This window comes from Cydia strobilella, chromosome 7 (genome assembly GCF_947568885.1).
Source record: "Cydia strobilella chromosome 7, ilCydStro3.1, whole genome shotgun sequence".
Lineage (NCBI taxonomy): Eukaryota > Metazoa > Arthropoda > Insecta > Lepidoptera > Tortricidae > Cydia > Cydia strobilella.
In genome coordinates this window covers 1,835,563-1,863,462 of record NC_086047.1, presented here as the reverse complement: position 1 = coordinate 1,863,462, position 27,900 = coordinate 1,835,563, and the positions used below count along the sequence as shown (strand labels likewise).

The 27,900-nt window shown below is 39.7% G+C and overlaps 3 protein-coding genes across 4 annotated transcripts; 2 read left to right on the top strand and 1 right to left on the bottom strand.

Moving 5' to 3' along the window:
- Positions 1-380: 380 nt before the first annotated feature.
- LOC134742910 (eukaryotic translation initiation factor 3 subunit G) lies at positions 381-11,154 on the bottom strand. 2 transcript variants are annotated; one of them, XM_063676119.1, is made up of 7 exons: positions 11,142-11,154; positions 4,724-4,786; positions 4,141-4,323; positions 3,588-3,752; positions 2,431-2,554; positions 1,244-1,476; positions 381-578 (listed from the first exon to the last, which is right to left on the bottom strand). In XM_063676119.1, the coding sequence occupies exons 3-7, from the start codon at positions 4,321-4,323 to the stop codon at positions 438-440; spliced, it is 846 nt and encodes a 281-aa protein (XP_063532189.1). In that variant the 5' UTR covers positions 4,724-4,786; positions 11,142-11,154; the 3' UTR covers positions 381-437. The 2 variants fall into 2 exon arrangements, with proteins under 2 accessions (XP_063532189.1, XP_063532188.1); XM_063676118.1 differs by lacking the exon at positions 11,142-11,154 and having other exon boundaries at positions 4,724-4,870.
- On the top strand, positions 5,003-9,137 carry LOC134742899 (band 4.1-like protein 5). Its single transcript, XM_063676094.1, has 2 exons — positions 5,003-5,143; positions 5,643-9,137. The coding sequence occupies exon 2, from the start codon at positions 5,663-5,665 to the stop codon at positions 7,691-7,693; it is 2,031 nt and encodes a 676-aa protein (XP_063532164.1). The 5' UTR covers positions 5,003-5,143; positions 5,643-5,662; the 3' UTR covers positions 7,694-9,137.
- Positions 9,834-27,623, top strand: LOC134742898 (adenylate kinase 7-like). The gene is made up of 16 exons (XM_063676093.1): positions 9,834-10,088; positions 10,778-10,933; positions 13,195-13,340; positions 17,105-17,232; positions 19,248-19,400; positions 19,678-19,759; positions 20,231-20,317; positions 20,845-21,003; positions 21,646-21,765; positions 22,424-22,614; positions 23,270-23,361; positions 23,965-24,075; positions 24,402-24,683; positions 25,784-25,911; positions 26,398-26,556; positions 27,339-27,623. The coding sequence occupies exons 1-16, from the start codon at positions 9,845-9,847 to the stop codon at positions 27,543-27,545; spliced, it is 2,445 nt and encodes an 814-aa protein (XP_063532163.1). The 5' UTR covers positions 9,834-9,844; the 3' UTR covers positions 27,546-27,623.
- Positions 27,624-27,900: the final 277 nt, after the last annotated feature.

The following is a 27,900-nucleotide window of genomic DNA, read 5'->3' as shown; positions in this document are numbered from 1 at the left end:
AACGAAATTAATAACTAGCTTAAATCTAAAATAGGCCCTTGAGGCATTGTACCAAGGATGCTGGCGGCATTTCCCCGCTGTATCGCAATGCTGATACGTTGTGCGAGAAAGCCGCCAGCTCTTCGGTCACCAGTTACGTCAACCAGACGCTTCGCGATTTCTGCAAACAACTTATGCGCGCTGGGACCCCATGGACCTAGAGTTTCAACTTCAACTCCAACTTCAAGTAAATGTAAAAAAATTCATAATTGTTTTTTGGCTGGCAAAGTTAGACCTCTGTTTTGCGGAGGCTTGGACTTGGTAGTCGTTGAGGGTCCGAATGGCACTTATTTTCATTTCATTCTTTAATGCATGGTGTGGGGTGAAATAAAAGACAACCATACATTTTATACAATATATTTTGTTAATAATGGAACGATAATGCTGATAATACAAAATTAGTTCTGCGGAGGTTTGGACCACTCGACGTTGAGGATGAGATGGTCGTATCCGTGGCCGTTGAGGGTCTGAATGGCTTTGGCGGCGTCGGCGCGGAACTTGAAGTGCACGTACGCGAATCCCTTGCAGTGACCGGTGCTCTGTGACAGGCATTAAATATTAGAATACGCTTAAATGGCAATATTTTTATGAATTACTTAGATCTCAGACTTAATTAACCTTTCATATGCAGGAACGAGGACCTGTTAGCAAATCCTTACTGCATGAATGAATCCACGTTTCTGGATACGAGAAGTTAAATATTTCAAAATTTTCTCAAGAAATGACTAGTTTTTTTTTATATCACGTCGGTGGCAATCAAGCATACGGCCCGCCTGACTAGTCTCTATAGTATAATTCATAAGTTATAATTCAAGTTTTGACATCTGGACTCTTCACCAACAACTACAACACATAAATAAGATATAGATGGACTGTGTTTAATTCTGTTTTTAAAACGATTTTTTACCAAAAATCGAACCGACCATTTTTTAGTGAGGTATATAGTTTCTGCACCGGCCTCTCCTTTGATGCGACCTATTTTCACCACGATAACACTTGACTCTGATAATTTCCTGTCCATTACCGGGTCGATAAGTGACGACTATACCTAGCGTCAATATTTACTTATAGGGCCAGCAATGTATGTCGAATTGTCATCGTCACCGTGGTGTAACGGGGGCCAGGTCTTCAAAATCAGTTGCCAACGTCGGAGACACGGAGAGCCAACATCGAGATAGGATTAGGACAAAGATCTACCACTGACCTTCTCCTTGGCGAGGTAGAGCTTCTGCACGGGGCCGAAGCCCTTGACGAGGTCCTCGAGGTCGGCCTCGACGGCGAAGTTGCTGAGGTTGGAGATGCGGATGGCGGCCACGTCGTCGCGGCGCGCGTCGGGCGGCCCGCGGCCCGGCGCGCGGCCGGCGGCGCCCTCGCGCAGGTAGGGCGCCACGTACTTGGCGCCCCCGCCGCCAGCGGCGCCACCGCCGGGCTTCGCATCTGACATAAACGATTCAACACCGTGAGGTCGGGGAACTTTAGCCCTTACAAGGTTACTTTGTCCACCCATGAAAACCCATTTATTGAATTAATCAATTCTTAAAAACGACACTATACGCTTACACAAAAACGGATTAATCACATAATGTCGTTTTTAAGAATGTATTAATTGGATAAAATAGGTTTTAATGGGTGTGCAAAGTAACCTTGGAAGGCTAAAGTACCCCGACCTTACGGTACCTATTTGTTTTACGAGATTTTGTTGTTTAACTCTCCGTGCTAATATTAATAGTATTGATACCCGCACAAGCGAAAGATTCCCAAATTGAAGGGGTTTGAAGAGTGGAATCATGAACGAGGGTTTCAAGGCACGAGGGTTAAACAAATTTTGTCCCAAGTAAAGGCAATTTTTCACCACACCGACACAAGGAAAGTACTAACTGTAAAATATGTAACAAAATCAAAGCATGAATGTTATTAAATATATATTTATCATTCAAAATCATAATTTAATGAGATCAATTAAATTACACGTGAAACTGTTAGTAAAACTACTGTGACGACATTCATTTCATGCCACTAATTTCGTAATGTAAATCCCGCTTTAGTATTGACAACCAAATTAGCTTGAACCCTAAATGGATCAACAATTAAAGTCCGTACCTATACTATAAAACTAACTAAAACTACTGTCACGACATTCATTTCATGCCACTAATTTCGTAATGTAAATCCCGCTTTAGTATTGACAACCAAATTAGCTTGAACCCTAAATTGATCAACAGTTTAAGTCCGTACCTTTCTATTCTATCCCTGAAGTAATATTAGGTAATTTAAAACTAATCAAAATCGAAATTGGTCCACATGACAACACTTAATGGCCAACCAGAGTGACAAGAGGAATGTATTTTCCTTTCGTAAACCGCCAGTATGACTGGACATTGAAACACCCACCTGCAGCTTTGGCCGCCTCTCCGACCTTGCTCTGTGCCATCTGCGTGTTCTTGAAGGGACAGCTGAGGGTCCAGTGCTCGCCCTGGCACGTGCGGCACTTGAAGATCACGCTGCTGGTTTGAGGCTGCCAAGATAATATTACAATTGTAAATGTAGACTTATGACAAGGTTTATATCAGGGCACAAATAATTATAGAGATGAATAGTAACATTTGCTTTGGATACAGATAAGCAACCTCTCACCGTATATAGTTGTTGAAATTTTCAAGGTATTCAAATGTTATAAACACATGTGGGCAAATCAACTTTTTAACCAACAGTTTTGAGTGTATCTTGCGTTACTGAAAACATCTCAAGTTACCAAGAAATTGGGCTTCTAATATTTAGAGTTGTGCCATTCTCAGTAACATTCCCCATTTTGTATGGGGAAATTTCTCGCTTGGTAACATTCCCCATGCAAAATATCATATAATTATATATTAAATAAAAAAGAACGGCACAAATAACTAAATATTATAAATATATATAATATTTAGTTATTTGTGCCGATATAAACTCTAAATATTATACATAGTTTCTGTTTATTAGGTTTTACCGTTGGGGCCTTGAATGTTTTAATATACATCATTAACTAACGGAAACAGAAAAGCAAATTATTTAAAGGGGAAATTTTACAACAAAGTTTAAAAGTTGTGGACAGATTTGTGTTGGTCAAAAAGTTGATTCGCCCATGCAAGTGATGATGGCCAATGGATGAGGCCTCTACACTGTTTACTTGTATCTATTGGCAAATGTATGAACTCGCAATAAACACTAATCAATGTGTAAACAGAAACAGAAAGGAGCCGAGATCCCAACAATTATTATAAAAATAAAAAGCACAAAAGCACTACAAACAATGCCTCCTAAGGCCCAGCCATACAAATGAAAAATTAAAAATTTGCCACTGAAATTTGAACCTATAATGTAGGAAATAGAGTAGTTGCATTGGTGGAAAATTTAACGAAAGAAAGCAAATGCGACTGTTCCAATTGTATAGGATTTAAATTTCATCGAACTGAAGATTGTATAGGATTTAAATTTCATCGTACTGAAGAGGTACTATAGGTAGGACCTTGGCCCTTAGGTTATACCAATAAAATGGCCCTCATACCTACCTTCAGTCCATCGAGTTGTCCATCATCAGGTCGCTGGGCCTCCTCCTTGCTGGTGATGAACTGCATGAACACATCCTCAGCAACATTGGTGGTGGCTGGGTTCGGTCCTGGCTTGTCGCTGGCTGAGTCACCGAATTTGGTCCAAGTCTTGCGTTTGGCGATGCTCTGTAATGGGAAGAGTATTGGATTGAAATCTCATTGAAAACCTTATTGATTCTGATTGGTAATTCTTGAATTTTTTTACTTTACTTTTTCAAAATTCTATCATACTACAGTGTATGAAAAGTTACAGAATTATTTTAATTTGATTGACAGTAGTAGTTGTATTACCATAATAAATTTATCTAAATCATGATAAAAATTATACATATGGAACAATATAAAGGGTACTGAATTGTTAGAAAAACTGGCTATCTGAGATTTTATAATTTGTTCATTGCATCGTTGCTACAACTTCATGTTCATTGTAATTACAAAATCAGTGTGAATTACATTATGTCAGACGAGCACTAAAAAAAATTAATAAAAATCAACAACTAAAAGAGCACCTTACCTTGGATACTACACGCTTCTCAATTTTGTATGTGCGGACAATCTTGACTTTTTTATTGTCATTATCATATTTGTATTCTGTGACTATCTTCAGTCCATTCTCCACAACTTCTGATGGCGGTGGCAGAGCTCCCTGGTCTATTTCGACCTCGTCGGCCCATGATGACTGGATTTCATCCCTCATCTAAAAAGATGACCATGTTTCAATATTTCAAACAACAAAATAACACTACATTGCGCAAAGAACTCGGCTGGTGTAATAACTTGTAAATAGAGTACAGAGTAGATTTACCCCTGATCCCCTGAAAGCTAACTAGCGAACTTTCTCGCAGTTTTTAGGTTGTTGCAGTCATATCAAAGTTATTAGTCACTTACTAGTAGTTGTGACGATATAACAACAGCATTATGAATCCCTTTATGGATAGAGTATAATTACAGTCTGTCTAAAAAAAACATTAGACTAGATTACTGAACAACTTGTTATACATACATGTATGACTTATTCAAAGGCGGCTTAACCTTACCAACTTTGGTTATAGAATTTATAACAATGCAACCACTAGAAATGCGTATCATGTACTTACGATTGAATTGTTTACCAAAGTAACAAAATATCAGGAGTTATATTCGAGTTTTAGGGTTAGAATTCACACAACACATCAGCAACAAAAAGGGTGCATGAAGGAAAAGAAATCAGTGACAAGTGACATTGAACTATTGAACGAATGAAAACTGTCAATTTGCGAATGAAATGGGGTTGCCATATGGACAAAAGGGATTTGAAAATGTTTAAGTTAAGGTTTAACCCGCTTTCTTAAATATGTTTTACGCTTTGTTGACGTCAACCTCCAACCTCAATGTTTATTCTATAGATGTATATGTATTTATGTATAGATATATTTAGTCTATGTTGTAAGCTTCTCGAAAGGATGTTGTGAATTTGTGCTTCAAATGATTTAAATAAATCCCAGCGTATTTTGAAAGGAGCTCTGCCTTTTATTCTGGTAATTATGTTATTCTCACGTTACTGCACGCAGTTATTGCACGTTTGCACAATCGATACACTAATGACATTTGAAACGAGCAAAGTTATCAGTAGTGTCTTGTACATTTTCATAAGTAAGTTTACGTCTTATAATTAAATTAAAAAGGTTCAGGAATGAAGTTAGGCCTGCACCTAGAAGTGTTGTCAAGGGAATAAACAGCTTACGACGGCTTATAGAGAGAGGTCACGACAATTTTCGCAGCACAAATCCATGACGAATGAACTTTACATGTTATTTCTAAAAACCTGTTTTGTGCGAGACACTACTAGATTGCATAGAACTGTATGGATAGTTTAAATGTCACGAGCGACTTTTTGTGTCGAAAGTGTATCGCAACATTAGGTTGTTTTGATAGTAGGTAAATATTAATTGCCATGTGTCACCTATTTAAATAAACTTGGGTTAATGACACAGATGGTTAGCAAATGCCAATATTTCAGTGTTGTTTTTCTTACAGGTTTTGCAGCATAAGGCAAAATGCTGCGCTTCCTCAGCCGGAGAGGCCGCTCATCGAGCCAGAACAGAAATAAACAAGGTCAGAAAACACCTACAAATAAAAACTTGATACAATGTAAAGTAATTTTACTAGATGATACCGACTTGTCTATTAACTTGTCCAAGAAAGCCAGCGCTGTGGATCTATATGAGCAAGTATTTTATTCACTTGACTTAATTGAAAAAGATTACTTTGGTTTGCAATTTACTGACACGAACAATGTAAAACACTGGCTGGATCCAACAAAAACCATAAAGAAGCAAGTTAAAATTGGCCCACCATACACCTTAAGACTTAAGGTTAAGTTCTATTCATCAGAGCCAAATAACTTGAGAGAGGAACTTACTAGGTATCAATTCTTTTTACAACTGAAGAAGGATATCCTGGAGAGTAAACTAGAATGCCCTCACTCAACGGCTGTGGAGTTGGCCGCTCTTGCTCTGCAATCAGAGCTCGGGGACTTTGATGAAGCACTGCACACCCCTGCCACCGTCTCAGAATTCAGGTTTGTACCCAATCAAACGGAAGAGATGGAGATTGAAATATTAGAAGAGTACAAAAAATGCAAAAGCTTGACACCAGCTCAAGCTGAAGTCAACTATTTGAACAAAGCCAAGTGGCTAGAAATGTATGGTGTCGACATGCATATAGTCCTTGGTAAAGACGGGTGTGAATATCACCTTGGTCTCACCCCAACTGGAATTCTTGTCTTTGAAGGCCCTCAGAAAATTGGTCTGTTTTTCTGGCCTAAAATAAGTAAACTCGACTTCAAGAAGAAGAAACTCACTCTTGTTGTAGTTGAGGATGATGACCAAGGTCGCGAACAGGAGCACACTTTCGTGTTCCGCCTCCATAATGAAAAGGCTTGTAAACACCTGTGGAAGTGTGCAGTCGAGCACCACACATTCTTCCGCTTACGAGCACCAGTCAAAGGCCCATCAGCGCGACAGAACTTCTTTAGAATGGGATCGCGTTTCCAGTACTCAGGGAAAACAGAGTATCAAACAACTCAGCAGAATCGTGCGCGTCGCACTGTTCAGTTTGAGAGACGGCCCAGTCAAAGGTTTGCTCGTAGGCAAAGTCACGTTCTAAGGGAAAGAGAAAAACAGACCACTCCAAAAACAGAGGCTTCAGTTTCTAACGAAGGAACAGATGAAGTACCCAGTGTATCCACTGAATTAGCAAGCTTAATGCCTGACTCCAACCAGGGCACACTTTCTAGAAAGAGTAGTGCTAAGTCACAGAAGTCTTCTCTTCTTGACGCAGACATGAAACTAGCTGAAGTTGGCGAGCCATCAACTAAGAATCTCATGGATGAAGAGCCACCGAAAGAAGTCCTGGTCTCGAAAGAAGATTCTATAAGCAACAAAGTTTTGTTCAAGGTAGAGAAACCTGTGATAGAGGAAAAGAAGAATAATCTTACCCAACTGGTTATCAACAAACCAACTTGCAATTGCTCTCCAGCGACACCTGTGTCAGACTCTAATCCTCTTAATGATCTCTTAATGAGTTTGGTTAAGGAGAAACTAAATAATGATGATTCTAAAAACGAAGTGAAGAGAGATCAATTAGACTCGGCGGGAGACAAGGAGTTTAACAACCAAGCTAAATGTTATTTAACATCTACGAAGGCTCTGCCACTCGGACAGCTTAAATGCAATAACATACTGAAAGCTCGTGAGAATGAAGTTAAAATTATAAACGAAACAACTAATATTAACTTATCGGTGCAGCCTTCACCATCCCCAAAGATTTTAAATGAGCCTGTTGGTCAGTCTTCTCAGAATAATTCTCAGTATGTGTCAATAGTTGTGGTGGAGCCTCCTCAGTCTCAAGCTAAGGTAGCGTCTCCGAAACCAGCTCCGAGGAAAGAGGAAGTCACTCCTAAGGTTCAACCGATATCATCACTGTCTCCCTGGCTAGTGACATCGGAGCCTAGTTCTCCATCCGGGATTGGGGAGAAAGATATCACTATAATCCATCGTAAGTCTGTGATCACTACACAGTTATAGTTTACTTACTAACGTATAAACTATAAATAATAGTGGTAATATATAATTCAGAATGAAATCTGTTGATTTCAGTATCTTGAAGTATTTGTTGTTAAGAAGAGAATTATGATTGTGCCTTAAAAATATTGAATAACTGTTTTGGTAAAATATGTACTTAACTACTTACGACAAACCCCCTATTAATTATATATGTTAAAATCGCCTTAAAATAAGGTTAAGCTGGTACCATCATGGTACAAATATAAAATCATTTCGCTTTTTAAGTTTCGAAGGAAACCCAAAGCGAGACTGATAATTTAATATTGTGTCGAATTGAATAATTCGGATTTACAATGCCTTATATAAAATGCAGTAGTTTCATTAAGACTGAGTTTTAAAATGATGACAACATTCCGTAGCTACCTATTTAATATTGTGATATAAATGGAATTTTACCGTCCTATTGAAGCATGTTTATGAATATACATTGTTTGTATTAATAACAATAGAATTTTAGTACAAGTGAATGTCAGTATTAACAAATATAACCGTCGATTTTGTGTAATTAGGGGTGCCATAATTTTCTCACCTCTCGCAGTTAACTATCATACTAAAAAATAACCGAAATGATTAATGAATCACTAGACTTATATAGACCGTGATTACCTTTTGTATTATTTTGTCAATATAAGTCTAGTGAAACTAACCGTGAATCATTCAAAACTCTAATGATTAATGAATGTAAACTTATTTTAAATTTTGGTATGACTAATACAATAAACTTATAATGAAATATGAGTAAATTATACATTTTACGTTATAATAATGAATTTCAGTAAGGAGGTTTAAAAAAAAGCTTTTCTAAATTGGTATCTATATTTAATTATTCTGAATTATGTACTTAAAATAGTTTAAACATGATTTGTATAATAATATTTGTGAATAACGCTGCTGCCTTATGGAAAATACTGTAACTACGTACAGATATTTGACCCTGTGTGTCAACAGGTACAGTCGAGTTCATAAATATGTATACATTTCTTTACCATAATCCATTGCAATAAGGTGAAAAAATTTATACATGTATATGAACTCGACTGTAACAATACATCTGCTATACAGTGAAAAGATTGAAGGAGAAAGAACAAGCCACATTGCTTATGAGATTTCAAAGCAAACCGACCCTTTTTCATTTGCTCTCGGGTGTAATTTCAATAATTAAATTTAAATTATATATTATAAACTGTATGTTCTCTAAGGCGGCAGAATACGGGTGCTGTGTTTATTTTATCAAATATATTTGTCGATATGTTTATTACAAATTAATAGTGCCAATAATCATTGTATCAAGGTGCTTGGGAACAATTATTGACTAATTATATAAGTTAAGCAATTTTAAATAAGACTAAGTATAATCGAATATTTTAAAATGTAATCAAATACTCTATCTGCTTCTATTTTAAAAATGTACTTACCTATTTTAGTTCTCACTTAATATTTGAGTACTTATTATTTTAATAAATTCAATGACATTTTACTTATTAATTGTTATAGAGGATAAATCATTATGTTATGTGTTTGTTTTACATGCTGGACATAATATATTATGCTTCATTCTTTAAAAATATGCAGTTTTACTTGTTTAGAACCTCAGTTTTTGGGGTTCCGTACCCAAAGGGTAAAAACGGGACCCTATTACTAAGACTCCGCTGTCCGTCTGTCTGTCTGTCACCAGGCTGTATCTCATGAACCGTGATAGCTAAGACAGTTGAAATTTTATGATGTACTTACAGATGATGTACTTATTTCTGTTGCCCCTATAACAAGAAATACTAAAAAAAGTACGGAACCCTCGGTGCGCGAGTCCGACTCGCACTTGACCGGGTTCTTTTTACACATGGATGCCCACAGTGGCGCACGCAACATAGAATGCAAAACTTCAGCTCAACCCAGGTAGCAAAGTGACGTCAGCGACATCATGACGTATAAATGCTACCTGGGAATATATCGAGTAGGTACCTGAAATTGTGCACCGTGCAAGTTTTTATAAAAGCAACAAACCTCTTACAGACAAACTAAAGACAGAAAATAAAGGGAAAAAATACTATGGTTGTCAAATGTCATTGTCACTAAAACTAATTCTGTATAATAATATAGCTTAAAGTTCGCAAAATGAATAAATCGCGCGATATATTATCGTCAAACTCGTCTTCAGAGCTTGACAATCAGTTCTCATATAAGCGCTATTTCATCAACAATTTGGACTCGTACCATGGCGAGCGAATACTAGAACTTATGTCGAAGATTATTCTGGAAAGGAATGCGGAACAAACGTGGGTGCCTTCCGCGGTTATGTTGGCCGAGGATGCGGAGCCTTTGCCTCCGCCGCCGCCTGAGATACCCTATGAAATTATCGGTAAGTTAAACTCGAAGGCCTCTATTAGGAAAGCGTCCTGAGCGAATGACGCGAGTAGAGTAGTAAAAAACCCTATTACTAAGATTCCTCTGCTGTATCTCATGAACCGTGATGGCTACAGTTGAAATTTTCACAGATGATGTATTTTTGTTACCGCTATAACAACAAATACTAAAAAGTACGGAACTCTCGGTGCGCGAGTCCGACTCGCGCTTGTCCGTTTTTTCAAATTATTCTTGTATAAATGCGGCTGACCGCATAAATATAAACTGAGCCTAATACGTACGCAAACGCAATGTATGCAATAATGCGTTACGTTGCAAAATGTCATGCGTTACGTTGCAAAATTTCAGTGTTCAGATTTTATACCGCAACGCAACTAAATATAACGCATTGCATACGTACGTTGCGTACGCAGCGTATATATTAGGTACGTGGATTCAGTTTGCCCCTGCCTTAAATTATGATTTAAAGCTACATGATAATCATAATATAAATCATCATAATATAAATAATAACCCCAAAATAATAATAATATCATTTATCATAATATAAATTCATGTAGATTAGTCTAGCATAACTTATAACGTAATTTCATATTATGAGAATAAATATCTAATCTAATCTAATCTAATCATGCTACATGCATACGTAGTTTCTTTTATATCAGATTATCATGAATTCCCTAGGTACCGTCACTGACCCCAAGATAAAATCACTGGACAACGTAGCGCGGATCATACCGAAGGACCAGGTTCTGTCAGACATGCTCACATGCGGCACGGTCGTGCTGGACATCAGCTACGATCGGGACGAATTGAGAATCGCCATGGATTACATTGCGCGTAAGTGTAAGGTGTAAGTCTCGAGTTGGGCGTGCACTGCGTGCAGCGGGGCGTGCGGCGTGCAAAACAAATGCGCATACCAACGCATACTCAAATCATTTGTGAGCCCGACGCCACGGTGAACGCTCCGCTTCGAGTGTCCACTCAGGCCTTACATTAAGATTGAGTTTCAGTTCGGTATTAAGGTATACCCATGACGAAAAACTGACCACACACAACACGGTTAAGCATTTAGGTTTAAATTAGTGATGTACCGACTATTGATTTGGCCGACTAGCCGACTAATCGGCGCTCGAATGGCCGATTAGTCGGCCGACTAGTCGGCTAGTCGGCCAGATCATTATTTTCATCTAAGTTCAGAATTGTCACTTGACAAACAATCGTTTTGGTCCTTTAATTGCGCTATTCATCATTATAGCTTTGCTAAAAGGTGCTCTCTGAAGGTTCAAAAGCCTAGCACCGGGATTCTAATTCAATTTCGTTTTTTTATTTTATTTGCGATCCTGACCAGACCATGAGTACACCTTGTTGGGAGCATTTTCAAGGCTACGTTTCGTTTACCTACGTAGGTAGTCGCCAATGAAGAACCCATCCCCAGCAGCAACATAGACTTTTTGTAAGAGACCCACATGGTAAATCTCTCGTATTTTCATGGCTCCGCCATTAAAAATAATTTAAAAACTAAATTTAAAAAATAACTATCGAACTTGCCCACAGAATTACACGAAAATCGGTTGAGAGACGAGAGAGAAATGCGACCTGTAGAGGAAAACTCCAGGTCAATTATATGCTTGAACAAAAGTTTTCGTATGCCCCCTTTATAAGTCAGGGACCGGACAACCCTTTCCGCGATAAAACCCTTTCAATGGGCGACACTTAAACACGGCTAACACATTGAAAGACTTTCCCTTTTGAACTGCAAGCCCATTCATACCCCTACCTTTGACTAACTCTTACCGAAAAGCTAACCAAAAATAAGGCTAGCCCTTAATAAGGGTTACCCTTATCTTTAAGCGCTTTTTATAAAGGTTTCCCTTTGCGTGAAAGAGACAGGATTAGTATATATCTACGGTAGTGTATGAAAAGGAAAGAAAATACGTGCCTAGTCAAAGAACGCCGCCGTCGCCGCCGACGATCGCTCGGATTCGAAGTAATGTGTGCTTTATGAACAAGGTAGACGACTTAAATTAGCACGCTTATATACTAAAAGTGAAGCCCTTTATAAGGCTAACCCTTATAAGCAATATGCAAGGTGTTGGTGAGCGGATGATAAGGGTTTTGTAAGGGTATTTGGGCTACCGATTACTCAAATGTGGTAGCTTTATATAAGGGTTTTTAAAAGCAAAACAAAGGGTTTCGTCTGGCAAAGGGTATGGTGAGTTAAGCCTTATGCAATACCCTTATAAAACCCCGATAAGGGATAGCGGGCCGGTCCCTGTTATAAGTATTTGAGAGAAATAGACTTAAAGCATATGTTAATAATAAATATTGATATTGTTATTTTCATTTTATCCTTTTTTTCTGTCACTTATAAAGTGCCGACTAATCGGCCTTTTTTGCCGACTAATCGCCGACTACAAATGTGGCCGGATAGTCGGCTTTCCCGACTAGTCGGTACATCCCTAGTTTAAATGAGTCAAAATAGGAAAACAATATTTCAATTATACTCGTAACCACGCGCCACCCACGGCACTTGCGTCACACCTTTCAGCACTAATTAAGTAAATTAGAAATCAATTTATTTTAATTCGAAGTTACTCTCAGATGCAAAGATGAATGAAACAGAAGGACCTTTTAGTTAGGCATTTAGGTGTGTATCATAATCGTCTATAAGTATGTACCTACTATTATTGAATTAGGAGAAATAGGTACGGTCGCCATCAGATATATGATATATCGGATAGCGACCAATGTGCCCGCAAATATCTAAACACGCCTCTATCATGGCTTTAGACTGCGTGTTCAGATATGTTTGAGCACCTCGACCGCTCCGATGTGAATTGGCGATACTTGCAAAGTTGTGAGTATCAAGTGGCATCAATCAGTAGTTTGAGATTAGGTACGTATAATAGAACCAACGTTGCTTTGCTAATTGTATCAAGATTTCTCGACGCGCAAGAAAATATTATTTAAAGTGGCTGAACTGAAAACATACATTCCTACTGCAAAGTTTGTGCAAAGGTAGCGTGGTCAGAGTCTAAATCTAGCAATCACGAGAAATGTCTTTCTATGTGGGCTTTCTATCTTAAAAATACTTGCAGTGCTAAAAGATTTGCTGGAGAAACACGGGCCGGCGACTGCCGCTTCAGAGCCCGACGATGAAGTGGGCGCGGGGGACTCTAACAAGCGATACCTGGTTCTCGTCTCCACTGTCATGACCTGGGCCGCCACCAAACCTTTGGATCCTGTAAGTTTCCCCGAATTATCTGATGGCCTAGTTGGTTGTGACTCCACCAAAGAAGATGGTTCTGGATTGAACCATGGTTGAACGCAGATTACAGTGATATTTGTCATGGGTTCTTCGATACTCTCTACCCTTGGAGAAGCACGGCCCGGCGACTGTGGCTTCAGAGCCCGACGATGAAGTGGGCGCGGGCGAATCTAACAAGCGATACCTGGTCCTCTTCTCCACTGTCATGACCTGGGCCGCCACTAAGACTTTGGATCCTGTAAGTTCCCCGAATTGTCTGTCGACCTGTCTGGCTTTATTAGTCGGTAAAGTACGGACGCTATAAGCACTAACTTTCGTACTTTGGTGCGCTTTGGTACCCTATCGCAAGCGTGTAATATATTTGTACAAAATTATTCGTGCTTAGCGTCCTTGCATAAAATCAAAAGTTGAAATGAACTTATTGTGTTATTGTGTGGTGCCAATATTTTGTGAACTATCTTTTCCTTACTTATCCATTGTCCCAAGAGTTAGGTACAAACATGAACACTCCACTGTACAGTCGCGCACAGATATATCGGAGCGGCCAAGTCGCTCACAAATAACTGAACACGCCTCTATTGTCAGGGCGTTAGAGTGCGATATAAATGAATTTGTAAACCTAAGTGATAATTTGCAGTATTAAGTAGTGGATATTTGTTGCATGCATCTTTTGTTTGTAATTTAATCGAATCGATGACACTGACATTTTATAATTTAATTATTAATTTATAACATTATTCTAAGATTATTAACTTGAACCAATAACTGACATATTGAAATTGTAACATTTTGAACTTTCGCGGTTTGAACACATTAAATCACATACCACCCCCTGGGGACCAGTGATCCAGAAGTTAAAGCCAAGAGATCTATCTTCGGATGTGTGCGCGGATGTTGTGAGTGTTGCGTGTCGGACTATTGACAATAATTACCATTTATGTGTAGAGGGTGGTTTGAAAATGTGATGTCTACCTCAAACTTTAAATGCACTTTTCGTGGGGTAGTCACACAAATCTCTGTTTTGACATTTTGCTGGGACGTCAGCACAGATTAATAAATAGTTACTACGTAACAGATACATCATTCCCATACAAAAGCGAAAATACCTACGCTATAATAGCCTACAAAATCTTAATAATAATACCTGCTGCTCAGGACGAGAAGAAATGTACCATAAGTATGCGCACAAAGAGTCGAGACTGCCTTGCTCGCCGTGCGAGCCACGTGCCAACGCGTCATCGTAAGAATGCGCTAGGGTTGTACTGTTACTTATGTTATTATTGTAATAAAACGAATGTTGCGAATCAACCATATTTTATATTAGTCAATCAAATATTTAAAAACAACACTTATAATACCTGACTCAAAAAACTCCTTAATTTACGATTTATCTACTTATGTTCAAAGAAATAAATAGTGACAAAATTCATAAAGATAGATTTAAAATACTACTCACCTTTCTTCGTCTCTCGGAAATGAAAAAAACCGGCCAAGTGCGAGTCGGACTCGCCCACCGAGGGTTCCGTACTTTTTAGTATTTGTTGTTATAGCGGCAACAGAAATACATCATCTGTGAAAATTTCAACTGTAGCTATCACGGTTCATGAGATACAGCCTGGTGACAGACGGACAGTGGCAGCGGAGTCTTAGTAATAGGGTGCCGTTTTTACCCTTTGGGTAAGGAACCCTAAAAAACGACAAATTTTCTTTTGTTTTTTGACTTTTACACCCATCTACTGCACAATAATTACGTGGTTTCGGCATTTCGAAGCGTAAGCGCGGGAAACGTGCGGTGCGAGCGCTCAGGCGGGCGTTCGGCGGCCCTCTGTCGATTATATCGTCGACGATACGCCGAGCGGTAGGCATATAGCGCGTGGCTTTGAGCGAGTGAAGGAGGCCTGACGTCAGTTAGCCGCGACCACGACCAGTGAAACCTGTGTCGAAACGTCGGTAAATAAAGGTAACAAAATAAATTCGCGATAGACCCGTTTGTAAATGTGATTTAATATATTGAAATTATATCTATCGTACATTTAAGTCTGATCTTAAAGCATTTGGAAATATGGCCAGTAAAAAATTGAATTATTTTTACCAATAAATAATCTGAATCTGTTTAGATATTGTGAACACCTGACCACCTTGGCCGCTCCGATATATCTGATGGCGACTGTGGACCTTATTACAAAAGACATAAGGCCCACAGTGTGGGCGATGGTATGTATGACAATGATATTTCCGTTTTGTGAAAGAAAGCTTTTTTTTACCGATGGATTATTTGTTACCAAATTGAGTCAATGCTTCCATTCCACGTTAAGGACGCCGGAAACATTGTTTCCTTTTTTGCGACATCCTGTCTATTGTGCTGTGCCAGGCCTCCTTCACTCGCTCAAAGCCACGCGCTATATGCCTACCGCTCGGCGTATCGTCGACGATATAATCGACAGAGGGCCGCCGAACGCCCGCCTGAGCGCTCGCACCGCACGTTTCCCGCGCTTACGCTTCGAAATGCCGAAACCACGTAATTATTGTGCAGTAGATGGGTGTAAAAGTCAAAAAACAAAAGAAAATTTGTCGTTTTTTAGGGTTCCTTACCCAAAGGGTAAAAACGGCACCCTATTACTAAGACTCCGCTGCCACTGTCCGTCTGTCACCAGGCTGTATCTCATGAACCGTGATAGCTACAGTTGAAATTTTCACAGATGATGTATTTCTGTTGCCGCTATAACAACAAATACTAAAAAGTACGGAACCCTCGGTGGGCGAGTCCGACTCGCACTTGGCCGGTTTTTTTCATTTCCGAGAGACGAAGAAAGGTGAGTAGTATTTTAAATCTATCTTTATGAATTTTGTCACTATTTATTTCTTTGAACATAAGTAGATAAATCGTAAATTAAGGAGTTTTTTGAGTCAGGTATTATAAGTGTTGTTTTTAAATATTTGATTGACTAATATAAAATATGGTTGATTCGCAACATTCGTTTTATTACAATAATAACATAAGTAACAGTACAACCCTAGCGCATTCTTACGATGACGCGTTGGCACGTGGCTCGCACGGCGAGCAAGGCAGTCTCGACTCTTTGTGCGCATACTTATGGTACATTTCTTCTCGTCCTGAGCAGCAGGTATTATTATTAAGATTTTGTAGGCTATTATAGCGTAGGTATTTTCGCTTTTGTATGGGAATGATGTATCTGTTACGTAGTAACTATTTATTAATCTGTGGCTGTGCCGCATTTTTATTATTTTGCTCTTTGCAAGCCAAGTACCTGTCCATTCATCGAAATTTGGCTGTATTTTACTAGTTTTTGTATAACAATGTACCTAATTGTATACCTACTACTTTGCACGGGTCAAGTCTTGCAAGTTAAATTTGACTAACTTCCCGGTTTCCGATGAAGCTGAAAATTTGCATGCATATGTAAGTTGGGTGACAATACAATATTATGGCATCGAGCTTGATCTGACGATGAAGACAGGAGGTGGCCATAGGAACTCTGTGATAAAACAACGCAACCTAATTGTTTGGGGTTATTAGAATTGTCTCTATGAGTACCTATTTATTATTATACTTGCCTGTGGAAAGAAAATTGTACGAAAAATTCAATTTTTGACAAAAAACTTATCATTTATGAACACAAGTGCCAGCTGAGCCCAATTTGTAGGTAGGTATAGTAGACAAAAAATGTGGAAGTAATGTCTTTCCAAATAATAAGCTACTTCATCCAACTTTTGCCCAGGAAAACCCAGAAATGCCGTTCATCGAAGCAGATTTCCGCAAAAGAAAGCCCCACCTCAACTACAAAATACACTATGACGCCGAAAACGAAGTCATAGGCATTGCGAGAAAGTATCGAACACAAATCGGGTAAGACATTATAATTACTGCCGTGATGCAATATGCTTGGGTTAATAAAAAACCTTAGGCGTATGTCTGCCGGTTATTACGCTATGCTTTTGTTTTATTCAAAAACCAATATAAGAATGACTCTTGATGTCGCATTGTTATTAGGGATCCTGAGGTCACAATATACAGGTTAGCTACAAACGTGTGACTTTTGAGTTTAATATCGATCTATTGTTATATGAGTATAGTGACGCGTGGATAGTATGGCCGTGACTCAGTTATGGTCTTATCTAAGCATTACGTTCTGACATCATTGGCTTTACCTCAGTATTAAAACAAAATCTATAATGTACTTACTACTTTTTCATTAAACTAATGACGCATCAGTTACAATTCTTCGTTCACCTAATTCGCTTTATTGTCGGAAACTCGGAACCTTTGTATGTGGCCACTAAGCGAATGTTATTTATTGTTTGTTTATTTATTTTCAAACAAGTCACATTCAAACACATGTCCGGCTCACAGCGGAGGCCACGCGCCAGGACATGGAAAAAACATGTCTATTTTCAAACATACAAAATCATATTTTACAGATAGAGAAGACAGGTAAAAAGTAAAAAAAAAAAACAATTCATAATAATTGAAAAATAATAACAACATTTTATATTCGGGCATATCTCCCAACTCCCAACCGCCTTAGTCTAGGGACTTAGTTATATCATAGAGTAACTTATACTAGAGCGGTACTGTCATATTAAATTTTGTAACCACAGTAAATTGTAAAAATACGATAAAATGTATTTAAATATGGGTAAATGATTTTTTTATTTGCATGAATTATTTTTATGATTTTGACCCATGTTCTTTCACTGATATGCGTTAAATTTGTTAAATAACAAACGAAATCGTCAACGCCATCTATACGACAGTAGGCCAAAGCTAGTAGCGCCCTCTGATCGAGAGTCAAATTTTCTAGATTTTCGAGGCACGTTTTTTCCTTAGACTGTATCCATCTATTACGGAGTTATACCTATCTTTGGTTATATGCTGTACTACTAACCCTTAACCCTAACCCTTTGAACGCCAAGAACCCATAAAGTGGTCGTTACTAGTCGTGCCCACAGCGCCAAGGACCACTATAGGAGTTATGGCGGACGCTGTCAAAGTAACCTTGACACTTTCAAGTAAAGTTTACATTCGCTCGCTTGCGCCCGTTATCTTGGGGTGACAGTGGCGTTTTTGTTTATGACATAAAGCGTTCAAAAGGTTAAAACTGTCAAATACTTAGAGCTCACATTAGCCCCAAATTGTTAATCGAACGAGCGAGCGAAGCGAAGTGAAGTTTTTACATTCAACTTTAAACTCACGGCTGGCTGATCGGCTCAAAAATTTTGATTTTTGATTGCTTGCTTTCGCGATAACTAGTAAATTAAAAGCGCAGTTGAGGGCCTAGCCAAGATGCCAATCGTTTGCGCTACGTAACGAAACGCTTTCTGTTTCTCTATCACTCTTACTTATTAGTGCGAAAAAGAGACAGATAGCGTTTCATTGACGTAGCGCAAACGATTGGCATATTGACTAGACACCGAGCTCGTAAAGGCTATCTTTAAAAAAAACAGCCAAGTGCGAGTCGGACTCGCGCACCGAGGGTTCCGTACTTTTTAGTATTTGTTGTTATAGCGGCTACAGAAATACATCATCCGTGAAAATGTCAACTGTCTAGCTATCACGGTTCATGAGATACAGCCTGGTGACAGACAGACAGACGGACAGCGGAGTCTTAGTAATAGGGTCCCGTTTTTACCCTTTGGGTACGGAACCCTAAAAATGACAGGAAGGGTTCATATAGACTGCTGAGTGATGTTGAGCACTCCGCTAACTGTGATCAGCGCAACTGGCCTAAAGACAATGGTGCAGATTTAATACAAATCCGTCTGGAATCTGACACCAAAGCATTGACGTCAGCTACACCGGTCAGCGGTCCGCTTATAAACTCTTAAGGGGCCCACTAATCAATTTTAGTCTCACAATTGTAGTGCCTTAGTGGTGTGTGCGGGAATGACGTACGGCGGGCGAGAGGACGTGCTGTACTACTGGTTCCAGAAAGCTTGGGAGTGTGAACCTTTTCTGCCGATCCTTGGAAGAGGCGCAAACGTGGTTCCACTTATCAACGTTCTGGATTTAGCGCAGTAAGTGCCTGATGATTAGAGAGTGCGGCTGACGTTCACGAGGCTCCATTACACAAATGTTCACAGCATACAAGTTATCACTACCCGACACGAAATAAAAAATGACGTAATATAGCTACTATCATGCTTGTATATTAGGTAAATTCGAAACTTGAATTTATCAAGAGCGATACGTTACATAGACTATATTTGAATTAAGTTTTCACTGTAGCTGTTATGTTAAATCAAGTTTTATAATGCATACTTAAAGTTTTAAACGAGACTTTAACGGTTTCAGAATCGTCTACAATTTGGTGACGGATTTCCCAAAGAAATTATTCATTTTGGCTGTTGAACAAAACGTAACGAAGCAAAGAGAGGTTACGTATAGTTTTAACTATGGAACAACATATAGAAATACATGAGTTACCTGAGAGTATTTTACAAGTTTTTATTTAACTTGCCCTGTTAGTAGGTAGGTATATGTTAGTGTGGGTCAAATCTTGGAAGCAAAATTTGATCCACTTCCCGATTGAGCTGAAGTTTTCCATTATACTTATGTACATTGGATGACAATGATGCAATATTACCTATAATGACCTAGAGCTGATCTGATGATGGAGACGGGAGGTGGCCATGGAAACTCTGTGATAAAACAATTTAACGTAAACCGATTGTGTAGGGTTGTTAGAATTGTCTCGATGAATATTAGTTGCCCGTGAAAAGAAAAGTCAGCTATAAAAGCTTGTACCAGAACTTATTTATTCATTGTGTAGCTCTTGCTTTTTCAACTAAACCCATTTACTTTGAGTAAATGCCTGATTTAATTCAAACATTATATTTTTCTTCAGATAGTGAAACCCCTTGGTCGCTGCGCTGGGACAGGAATGTTCAAATGCATTCCACAGGAAGACGCCTTCTTGATTCCGGAAATAGATGTAACGTGTCCTTTTACGTTGTTAAGATAAGATAAGATAAGATAAGATAGTTCTTTATAGTGCAACCGTGTTACAGAGGTGTTAGGTATGTGATGTGATACATGTGAGTTTCAACGGTAACCCAATTCGGGTATACAATGGACATCACTTAAAACTAAATTAAAACTAAGAAACACTTAGCTATTATTATTAACGTACATAGCATAGCTATCCATCAATATGTAAATTAATATTAAAATGTTAATTGAGCCCACGAAAGTTCACATTTTCACTTAAAGTTTCGCTCCTTCTACTCTGCCGACCTTTTGCGAGTGGATTATTTGTATAATCGCAAGAGTCAGAATAAGCGACGAAAGAGCTTGTAGACGGACTTACCTGATAGATGGTCTTCCATTGACCTTAGACCTCAGTCAATGCTATAGGATTTTCGTCTTCAACAAATTTAAATGAAAAACATAGAACATAGATTTGCATTCTGTGGTTTAAACTCATGCAAAACGTTTCTGAGTCTCTTGCTCATTTCACAGCAAAGGATTTTCGACCTTATGACACTGAATGTGAGCATGGAACCGGGGTTTATCGTGGAGACCATGGCTCTCCAGTGGACGACTGAGCTGACTTTTGACGAATATGCCCCGTTTCTCATAAAGGAGTTCAAGAAACAACGAGGACTGAAGCCATTTAAAGTGAGATTTTCTGGACATCACGGTTGCCACCCATTTTCAGCTGACATGACTATACTGACAATTTTATTATTGTGTACCACGTACCTAGCTAAAAGATTTAGTAGATGAAAGATACTAAAATGGTGTATTCGGATAATTTCGTATGTTGGATAATACCGAAAATCAGATGAAAATTAACTAAATTTCCATCATTACAAGAGTCCTCTTAGGGAGTTATCCGATGGTTTTCGACATTCAGAATTACTCGAAGTTGATTTTGCTCGAAGTTCAGGTACCTAACTCATGGTATCACGGTCGTTAGGAAGGCCAACGTGTAATGGACGGGTATTTAAAATAGTGCTTTTACCGAGCAAATACCTTGAATTCCGATAACATTTTTTTAGCCTATGTGTGTGTCCCACTGCTGGGCAAAAGCCTCCCCTCTCCCTTTCCAATCCTCCCTGTGCTGAGCAAGATCCCGCCAATCCCGCTGGAACGCATCCAAATCGTCCCGCCACCTCTTTCTCGGTCTGCCTCTGCCACGACTACGCTGGGGATGCCATGCAGCTAGTGGCTATTTTGGTCCATCTGTCATCATGCATCCAGCAGACATGTCCAGCCCAGTCCTACTTTAGCCGATAACATAATATATTAATTTTTCAGATCATTGTTTACGGTCCTCCTATAGTTGGAAAAACGACTCTGGCGAAGCAAATCTGTGAGAACTATGGTCTTGTTTACATATCACCTGAAACAGCCGCTAAAGATGTCATGGAGGATTTGGTAAGCGTTTTTTTCTACGACGTCTACTACTTTAATGGTTGAATTAAGTAAGACTTCGTAAACCAAACTATAATGACATACTTTTCACTATGGGCTCTCGACTCAACTATAATGACTTCATTACGAAACACTTTAGCGACCAATAATCGCGTCTCACCGCGATCAAGAGGACAAAACTAAAGGATATAACAAAAGACATCAACGAGCTTTTTTGTTTTATATTTGTTAACTCTTAGAAAAAATATTCTATACAATATTGATATTAAGTAATCAAGCTTTCACGTTTAATACCTTACTTAGGTCATTCGCCAAACTTCGTGGCTAAACACATCCGAAAAGTGTCTATTATATTACAAAGAGAGTTGTTATCACCCCTTTTAGCAGACTGTTACTTGTTTTTTCAATTTTATCAATATGAGGCAAGATTTTTGTGTCGTGTATCTTACCGTAGATATCACTACACATTTCCTAAAGCTTGAAACCAAAAAGGAACTGATAAAAAGATTCACCAGGGTCGAGTCAGCTTTCATCGTTACTTAGTTGCTTAGAGCAAATGGATCGACTAGATCAAAGTGTTTCAGACGGACATAAATCCGAGTGATTTAAAAAAAATAGAGCATCTTGCCATGTAGCAAGCATGTAAACTATTTGGTGATAGGCACGCCGTGTTGCCCACTGGGACGAGGGAGAGACATCCGCTTTGCCCCAACCATCCGCCGAAGAGGAAGTTGCGGGGATGGATGATGAGGAGGACAACGCTGTTGAGGACGAGGAGGCGCGCGAGGCGGTCAGGCAAGAGTTGGCTGTGATGCAGGCCGGGCTGGCGGTCAGCGAGGAAGAGATTATGGGGTACGTGCTACGATCTCAGATATAATGTACAATATGAACATATATACATATATTATGTATTCTAAGAAGTGGTGGGGCATTACATAAGTAATGAGGTGTATCGCTATTAGAAGTAGTGGTGGGTATGAATGATAAAGGAGGACAACGCTGCTGAGGATGACCTAGCGAGCAAGGCGGCCAGGCCATATTATGGGGTTAGTACTATGGGATTAAAGATGCTCCTGCTATGAGGTATGTCCTAAAAACTGGGGATGAATGAGTAGGATAACGTTGAAGACGAGGCGTGTGAGGCAAGGGTTGGCTGTGATGCAGGATGGTCTAGCCGTCAGCGAGGTAGATTATGGTGTATGCGTTACGGGCTTATAGATATTATGGGGGACGTTCTATAAGAACTGTGGATAAATAATAATAGGAAGGAGCTATGTCAGGCGGCGAGGCTGGGCTATACTGTCACGTCAATATTTAAGGCGTAAATACAATGGCCCCTGGTTATCCTATAAATAAGTACATCCGTCCTGGTATTTATGTATAGGGCGATATTTCTTTAGAAACACAATGTGACTTTATTGGCGGTTTATTCACAACTGACACCAATGGTCAAGCGCAAGTGGCATGCTCTCATATTAATGTATATAACTTAATTTTCCCATCTCAGGTATATGCGAAAAAGGCTGCTGTGCCGAGAAGCTCTCAACAGAGGTTGGGTGCTGGACGGGTTGCCGAACACTATACCGCAATGCACTGCTCGTGAGCACGTTATTCAATATAATATTATTTAGTTGTAGAACCTTAACCGAGTTTTTGACAGGTTACTCGGGAACCTGGCACTTTTTTTATCCCCTTCCCCATCACGGTCACCACCTCCCTAGTGTTGTCTTGGAATAGCTCACTAAGGAAACCTGCGCATCCTGGGCGTCCACAACAATTGGCATTTTATCTTCCAACCCAGATGGAGAAACTATAAGTACTGTGCGGTTTAAGAGGAATTTCCTCCCGCGGACGCTTCGGCTGTGGAATGAGCTCTCTGCCGAAGTTTTTCCGAGGGGCTACAGTATGGGGTTCTTGAAAAAAGGAGTGTACAGGTTTTTAAAGGGTCGGCAACGCGCATGTAATACGCTACGGTAACTGCTTACCATTAGGCGGGCCGTATGCTTGATCGCCAGATTGCCACCGACGTGGTATATATATATATATATATATATATATATAAAAGTCTTGATTGGGAATAGTCCAGTTTCGACACGATGTTTACGAATCGGATTTCTAGTAATAGAGTAATAGCTAATAGCGCTTCCTATGCCTATAACCACATTAAATTTTACCAAAACTAAATAATAATTATTGCCACAGTGTTCGACAGAGGAGAAGAACAAGATTCTGACGCCGAAGAGGAAAATGAAGAAGACAAGTTTGACGAAGATGCTGATTTATACAGCAATGTTTTGAAGAAAATTTTGCCTGGTACGTAAAATATCCCAAGAAAATTAGTAAGTCCTAAACGAAAATACTAGTACTTTTCGTGTTTTTACTGTACCTAGTGGGTTTTTGAAAAAAAAATTAATACACTTCTTGTCAACCATGAAATCTGATACCAACCGAGAATTGCATCATGCCGAGTTCACACATGCCAATCTACAGGATGCAGTTATATGTTAGAGGAATAAGCGATATTGCTGCTATCTCAATCAGATTTAAGGATTTGGCGCTGGAAACCCATATCCGCTGAACCAATATCAAGATACACGCCACTAAATAAAGGGCTACTGAGTTCTTTACTTTCTTCACAGATATTGTAGTAAGCCTTGAAGCGACTGACGACTTCATTTGCGATAAAGCTATGAAATTACCCGAGGGTGACTCCCGATTAGACGAAGAGGTCGTCCTAAACCGTCTCTACGAGTTCCGTGCCAACGACGCCCGTGATGTTACTCCGCTAAACGTCTTTGATGAGCTGGACATACACCCTCTCATAGTGCCTATGAAGGAACATTCCGATTATGCTATGAAGGGCCCGTATGCGGCTGTTGCTTTACGGATGGGCCGGCCTTGCAGATATTCTAAATTACTTGGTAAGCGATAGAGAATCATCACTATCACTACATAGTATAAAACAAAGTCGCTTTCCGCTCTGTATACGTCTGTCCCTATGTATACTTCATCATCATCCATCATCATCATATCAGCCTTCTATCGCCCACTGCTGAGCATAGGCCTCTCGTCGCGTACGCCACTTATCCCGGTCCTGAGCCAATCTCATCCAGAAGTGACCCGCAGTCTTCCGAATGTCGTCCACCCAACGTGCCAACGGACGCCAGGCACTCCTTTCGTCTGAAAGCGGCCACCATTCCGTTAACATTTTGGCCCACCTGCCATCACTCTGTCTGGCAACATGTCCCGCCCAACTCCATTTAAGTTTGGTAATGATCTCGGCATTCCTCACTCGGTCTTGAAGTTTGATGCCGAGCATGGCGCGCTCCATGGCTCTCTGTGCCACTCACATGTATACTTAGATCTTTAAAACTAGGCAACGGATTTTGATGCGGGTTTTTTTAATAGATAGTGTGATTCAAGAGGAAGATTTATATGTATAATTTGTAAAGGTTTTGTGTAAATTCGTTGAACTACCCGTGCGAAGCCGGGGCGGGTCGCTAGTTTTACATATAAAATTTGCCAAAAAAATAATACGATCAACGCAGTTCTGTCGCAATTGATTAGCTCGATATGTCCAATGTGCTGCCCTAACTCGGGCCTAATATGTATTTTTTTTATCTATATCAGTCGACTTACTATAACTATGAGATTTTTTCAAAAATGGGAAACTTTAGAAGTTGTTCTTTCACGAGTTACCTATCTTATCATATAATTTTGTCACGAAATTGCTTTCATTTATCTATTTAATCGAGTCTCTAATTTTTATGGCACATGTTTCAAAAAGACTCGATAAACAATCCACTCCCTACGAAAAAATTCAAAATTGTGTTTAATTTAAAAAAAAATTTGTAGTTTGTATTGTTTGGTCGATTATTCTAGTTGGCACCTATATGTATAGTGAGCACATTAGAATTTCTCAATTATTCCAATTTTCTATGACGATCATAGAACTACACATTTACAGAATTCCTCTTGTACCTATACTTGATTGCGAGTAACGTCTTCCTATATATTTTAGCTATGATTGAGGCCGCTGAAAAGAAAGCAAAAGAAGACAAAGCCATCCGGCGGCATGAAGAAGCCAAGGCGCAGAAAGAGCTAGAGGAAAAGATGAGGAAAGATCGTGAGGACAAAATGGAATACTGGGTGAGTAATGATGTCATCATCTTTACGAGTCGAAAATATGCAAAGGCACTGCATTTGATAATAAAAAATCTGATGTTGTGTGCCGGCAGATGAGATAGCTGAATGGCTTTACTGTATGGCGTCTTTATATCTTATTTTTCATACATAAGTTTGACAAACTAGTAACCGCATATTGTATAGGGAGCGTGCATAAACTGTAGGGGGCAGCACAGGAGACGTCAGATTTTTGGCGCGAGGCGTAAATGTGTAGTTTATGCTTCTAAAGTAGCCCAGATGTACATGTTTGTGGTTCCGATTCAGGCCACAAGATGGCAGACCCTCCAACGCGCACGGTCCCTATGGGGTAACCGCGCCAAATATTTCAGTTGTCTTATCTGCAGCCAAGATATTTTGCTCTACTATATGCTTCTTAGTAGGTATTTCATTGTCTATTGTCTAAACCATAAATGGATACCACATTTGCATACCCTATATATGTGATTTTAGTCGGAACTATACGCCGCGATGCGAGATGAAGAAGAACAAGCGCTAGCGGCGGCCGGCGAGCCGATGCGGAACTATTTGGTGCATAACATCTTTCCCACCCTCACTCCAGCCCTGCTCGAAGTCGCTAGGCTGAGACCTGCTGACCCTATCGACTTTCTGGTAAATGTAATATATGTAATTTCGATTCACAAGGTGGATCGATGGTCTGGTCAAGATCGCATCTCTAGCGTTTGAGAATAATTTGTTATGTACACCTGCTGAACCTAAGCCTATAAGTAGTGTTAGGTGGCACATAAAGATTCGCACGCCGCGCATTGCGTTGCGGGGTGCGTACCAGTGTGATAACCGTGTTACGCAGTGTACTACGTAGGCGAACCACAGCACGCGAACGCGAAAGCGATGCGATGCGGCGCGGGGTGAATCAATCCTTTGATACCTATAGAAGTGTCCTACGTGGGCGATCTCGTTGCGAACGCGAACGCCGTGGGCCCGCCGCACCGCTTCGCTTCGCGTTCGCGAGTTATTCGCATACGTAAGACGCAGCGTACGAGTAAGCGAGCCAATGCGAAATGTGCACCACAGTTTTCTGACCCGCGCTGCTTGAAGTCGCCAGGTCAGCCTGCCTGATCCTATTCACTGTCTGGTAAATATTGCAAATACAGACTCCAACCACAACCCAAAATTCAAGAAGGCAAACTGGCAAAAATTGCAGGGAACAGTCGCATCTCAGCGCTCGACCGGGCTTTGGTGAGATCTTGGAAATAAGAGATGTCCAGCAATGGTCTTTGGGCTTAACTATACGATAATGTAGACTGGATGAAGCTTTGCTTTGCGTATAACTATCGACTTGGTGGTAAATGCGTAGTGGGCTCGATCCTTTATAGACGTATTTGTCCAGTAATGTCTTTCGGCTGATATTAAGATTCTGTATTGTATTATAGGCGGAACATCTATTCAAGCAAAATCCAACCGGCAAAATGCTAGAGCCAGGCTACAATCTTCAAGCCGAGAAAATCTTAGGCAAGATCAAGATTCTAGACGATGCTTTGCAAGATCTCGACGTTAAGATTGAACCTCTAGCGCCTCCAGAAGCGGAGTTGCCTTCGCCTCCGTCGCCTCCTAAACCTAAACCAATGAGTGCCCTGTAAATTAGATAAAGTCACAGCTAAATGACCATTTGTAAACCGTATTAGAATTTAGAATAAGGTAAAGACGAATGGAGTTCAAATAGTAGTATAGGTATCACTAGACTTATATTGACCGGGATATAGACCGTGATTACCTTTTGTATTATTTGTGAGCTCCCGATATTTCGACGCAGTTACATGCATCATGTTCACGGGTGACCGGTCACCGGGACGGGTCACCCGTGAACATAGTGAAACTAACCGTGAATCATTCAAAACTCTAGTAGTAGGTATGTTAGCATTACAAAGATAACGGTACATCGTAATTCAATTGTATCAGTTTGGTCATTAGCCTGCTCATTAATAAACGAATTAT

Bases quoted from the DNA above. Each gene is read 5' to 3' on its own strand.
- LOC134742910 (XM_063676119.1), bottom strand. From the start codon at position 4,323: ATGAGGGATGAAATCCAGTCATCATGGGCCGACGAGGTCGAAATAGAC. The intron at 2,555-3,587 runs GTAGGTATGAGG...TTATCTTGGCAG, and splicing joins GACAACTCGATGGACTGAAG to CCTCAAACCAGCAGCGTGAT. The intron at 1,477-2,430 runs GTGGGTGTTTCA...CGTTTATGTCAG, and splicing joins AGAGGCGGCCAAAGCTGCAG to ATGCGAAGCCCGGCGGTGGC.
- LOC134742899 (XM_063676094.1), top strand. From the start codon at position 5,663: ATGCTGCGCTTCCTCAGCCGGAGAGGCCGCTCATCGAGCCAGAACAGA.
- LOC134742898 (XM_063676093.1), top strand. From the start codon at position 9,845: ATGAATAAATCGCGCGATATATTATCGTCAAACTCGTCTTCAGAGCTT. The intron at 10,089-10,777 runs GTAAGTTAAACT...TGAATTCCCTAG, and splicing joins GATACCCTATGAAATTATCG to GTACCGTCACTGACCCCAAG. The intron at 25,912-26,397 runs GTGAGTAATGAT...ATGTGATTTTAG, and splicing joins AGGACAAAATGGAATACTGG to TCGGAACTATACGCCGCGAT.